Here is a 2,920-nt window from a genome sequence, read left to right as displayed (position 1 = left end):
CATTTTACCAACCCTGGATCCTTAACATGAGCTGCAGTTTAGGCTAAGAGCTTGTCAGGCTTCAAAGGGATCAGATATTTATATGAACAGCTAGATTATCCAGAGTTATAAAGTTAATGGTAAAAATCAAATGTACTTGTGATGAACTCCTGCTTCAGAGTTTAAAACAATACGTGATTATAAAGGGTTAGGATGATGGGATTTTCAAAGGTGTTTGTTCCACAGATTATCCCAGATCTGCTTACTTTAGAGTTTCTTCCACTCTCAGAATTGTCTGGTGTTGGTACCAGGGAAAAAATACTATGCAATGTGGATCATACTCCTGATCTAGGCTGGCAATTTCTTCTGTTTTTATGGATATGGGCAGCAAGTTCTCTCTCAAGCACCCTTAAATTAACTAAAAATAGCTCAAATTAATTCTTGCCTGGCATGACCAGTGAAACTCCATGAGATGAATTTCAATTTGTGGAAATGTCTGACAGCATGTTAAGATAATTAAATAATAACACTAACTGTGAAACAATTAGTTCTTAGAATCCTTAATGTCACTCTTTGCTCAAGCATCCTGCGGACAGTTTTCAAATCAAAGATGTGTCTGCTCCTAACTCCTTCTCTTGTTGTTAGAGGTAAGATAGCCCATTAAACCTGAACAACTTAATGCAGCTTTAAGTACTCCTGTTCCTCCTTTGACTCTTAGGTCAAATGTTGTGGTTTAAAATGATATATTTCCAGTTTTATAATGAATTTAATCTCTTTTGTGGCTGTATGAATGATTAGACAAACAGTAGGACAACTGACTGACAGGTTATATACAAATTATAATCTCCCTCAGATCTATTCCTAATTGGCGTTGCTTTTAACATCAGCAGGTTAAAAGTGATCAAACAAAAATGAATCATTGTTGGCAGAATTCCATTAAGAGCCTGGCTAATATCATAGAACAAGTATGATCCAAAAGGGAGGAAACAGAAAGAGCATAAAGGGAAAAGTTGCAGGAAGAACAAGGACCTTTTGAAAGATTTGTTCTTGTGTTGACCTATTTCCACTGTCTTCCCCCACAGATAAAGGGCTCAGTTTTTAGCCCTATGCTACTGCAGAATTTGGTCCTGCCCTCCCTAGTGCAGAGTTATAATTTGATGTGGAGTGTAGGAGAGCACATAAGAGCTATTTTCTCTACATACAATCTTCAATGCAATAAATGTATTCTTGTCTATAAAAAACTTTTGGAAATAACTTGTATATGGTGAAACCAAGAGTATATAAAAAACTTTTGGAAATAACTTGTATATGCAGAAACCAAGAGTCCCTGCCATTACTTGTAACTGCAGGTTTTCATGGTGCTGCTTAATTCAAAAAAGGCTACTGAATCTTTCCTTGCTTGAGGCTGAAACTTCCTGGCAAATGTCTGTCTGATGGGTAAATCATAATCACTGGGTGAAAAGGTAAGGAAACTTTCTGCAGAATGTATACCCCATAGAGCTTTCTTTACTTTATTAAAACATCTTTCCTGATGGCATATTTTGTTACCTTAGCAATGCTTTTGGTTAACATGTAAACTATGATTCAACAAGACATTTCCAAATATACAGCGATATTCAGTTAACTTTTAAAGAATTCTAAATAACTATAATGCAACAAGTCAACATTTTCTAAATATTAATTTTAAAAGACAAGAATAAGCAGGCATTCTGTTGAGTAATATGTACAACAGGCTAGGATTAACTAAAAAAGAAGGAGGATCTGTGAAGGTGTGTCTGAGATAGAGCCAATGGCTGGTGGAGCGTCTTTGCTGGGAGTGTCTCAGAATCTGTGATGCTATATATCAGATGGGAATGAAAGGGTAGAACTGGTCCAGTTTCCATCTTAGAAGTGTGGCAGCAGACCTGGGAAGAGGAAATCTGGGGGGGTGAAAGGTGTAGCTAGCAATGAAGGTGTCACCACAGTCTGGACCCTCAAGAGAGAAGTCAGAATGTGTTCCAGATTTTCCCCAACTTTTTACTTGGGACGAGATTGCAGTCCGTACTGGCCGGGGCCATGGGAGCTCAGGGAAGGACCGGTGGCTGGTAATTGACAGGAAAGTCTATGATGTCAGCAACTTCTACCTGGTGCACCCTGGAGGCAAGCGGGTAATCAGCCATTATGCAGGGCAAGATGCTACGGTAAGACCTTTAAAGGGGAAGCAGCACAATACTTTGATGGCTTATCAGCCACAATACAAAGCAGAATGGTATGATGAGACCTGCAGGAGCATACCTGAGGTATTCAGCAGTATGCTTGGCTGGATGACAGAGTGATGTAGTAAAGAAAAGAGGAAGAAAACAGTGGAAAAGTCAATGTCCAAAGAAATAGTGCAAGTTATTATTTAGGATAAGGGACCTTGGGAAGACATAATATATTAGGGCATATTATGAAGGCGGAGGCATTATTTTGGACCAGTGCAAGTGCACAGAGCTGGAGAAATGCCAGAGGCAGAGAGAAATTACAAAGGTGTGCATGAAGGGGAAGGCTGGAAATATGCAGGAGGAATGATTTAAGGATCAGCAAGGAGGATATCTGAAACTAAGCCTGAGGAAAATTTTGCTGGTAATGTTGAAGAATTCTCCACATTTAACATATTTTGCTGGGAATTTCTGCATGCATTTTTAGGGTTTGTTTTCTGAGAATGACCTTACAGGGATGTTCAGAGAAAAGCTAAAGAAAAGCTCATAGCTTATTTTTGGAATGCTACATTTGCTGTTGTAGTCACGTGTATTCTCCTTTTTAAATACACTTTAAATCCCAAGGGTAGGTACAAACATTCAAAACAGTGAATTCAAAAAATTCAGTTAGGCTCGGAAGCGGCAAGAGACGCGCAGGTGAAAGCTCGCTGCGCCCCCGCTCCCCCGAAGCCCCCCAGAAGCCCCCCAAAACCCTCCAGCAG

The 2,920-nt window shown here is 39.6% G+C and overlaps 1 protein-coding gene across 1 annotated transcript in view; it reads left to right on the top strand.

Moving 5' to 3' along the window:
* Positions 1 to 1,835: 1,835 nt before the first annotated feature.
* Positions 1,836 to 2,920, top strand: part of LOC102382011 (fatty acid desaturase 1-like) — an 18,152-nt gene continuing 17,067 nt past the window's right edge. The window contains exon 1 of the mRNA XM_014524524.2: positions 1,836 to 2,159. Within this exon, the coding sequence (XP_014380010.2) occupies positions 1,926 to 2,159 (234 nt within the window). The 5' untranslated portion in view covers positions 1,836 to 1,925. The remainder of the gene's footprint in view (positions 2,160 to 2,920) is intronic.

This window comes from Alligator sinensis, unplaced genomic scaffold, assembly GCF_000455745.1.
Source record: "Alligator sinensis unplaced genomic scaffold, ASM45574v1 scaffold973_1, whole genome shotgun sequence".
NCBI lineage: Eukaryota > Metazoa > Chordata > Crocodylia > Alligatoridae > Alligator > Alligator sinensis.
The sequence above is the reverse complement of the archived record's forward strand: the minus strand, read 5'-3'. Positions and strand labels throughout refer to the sequence as shown.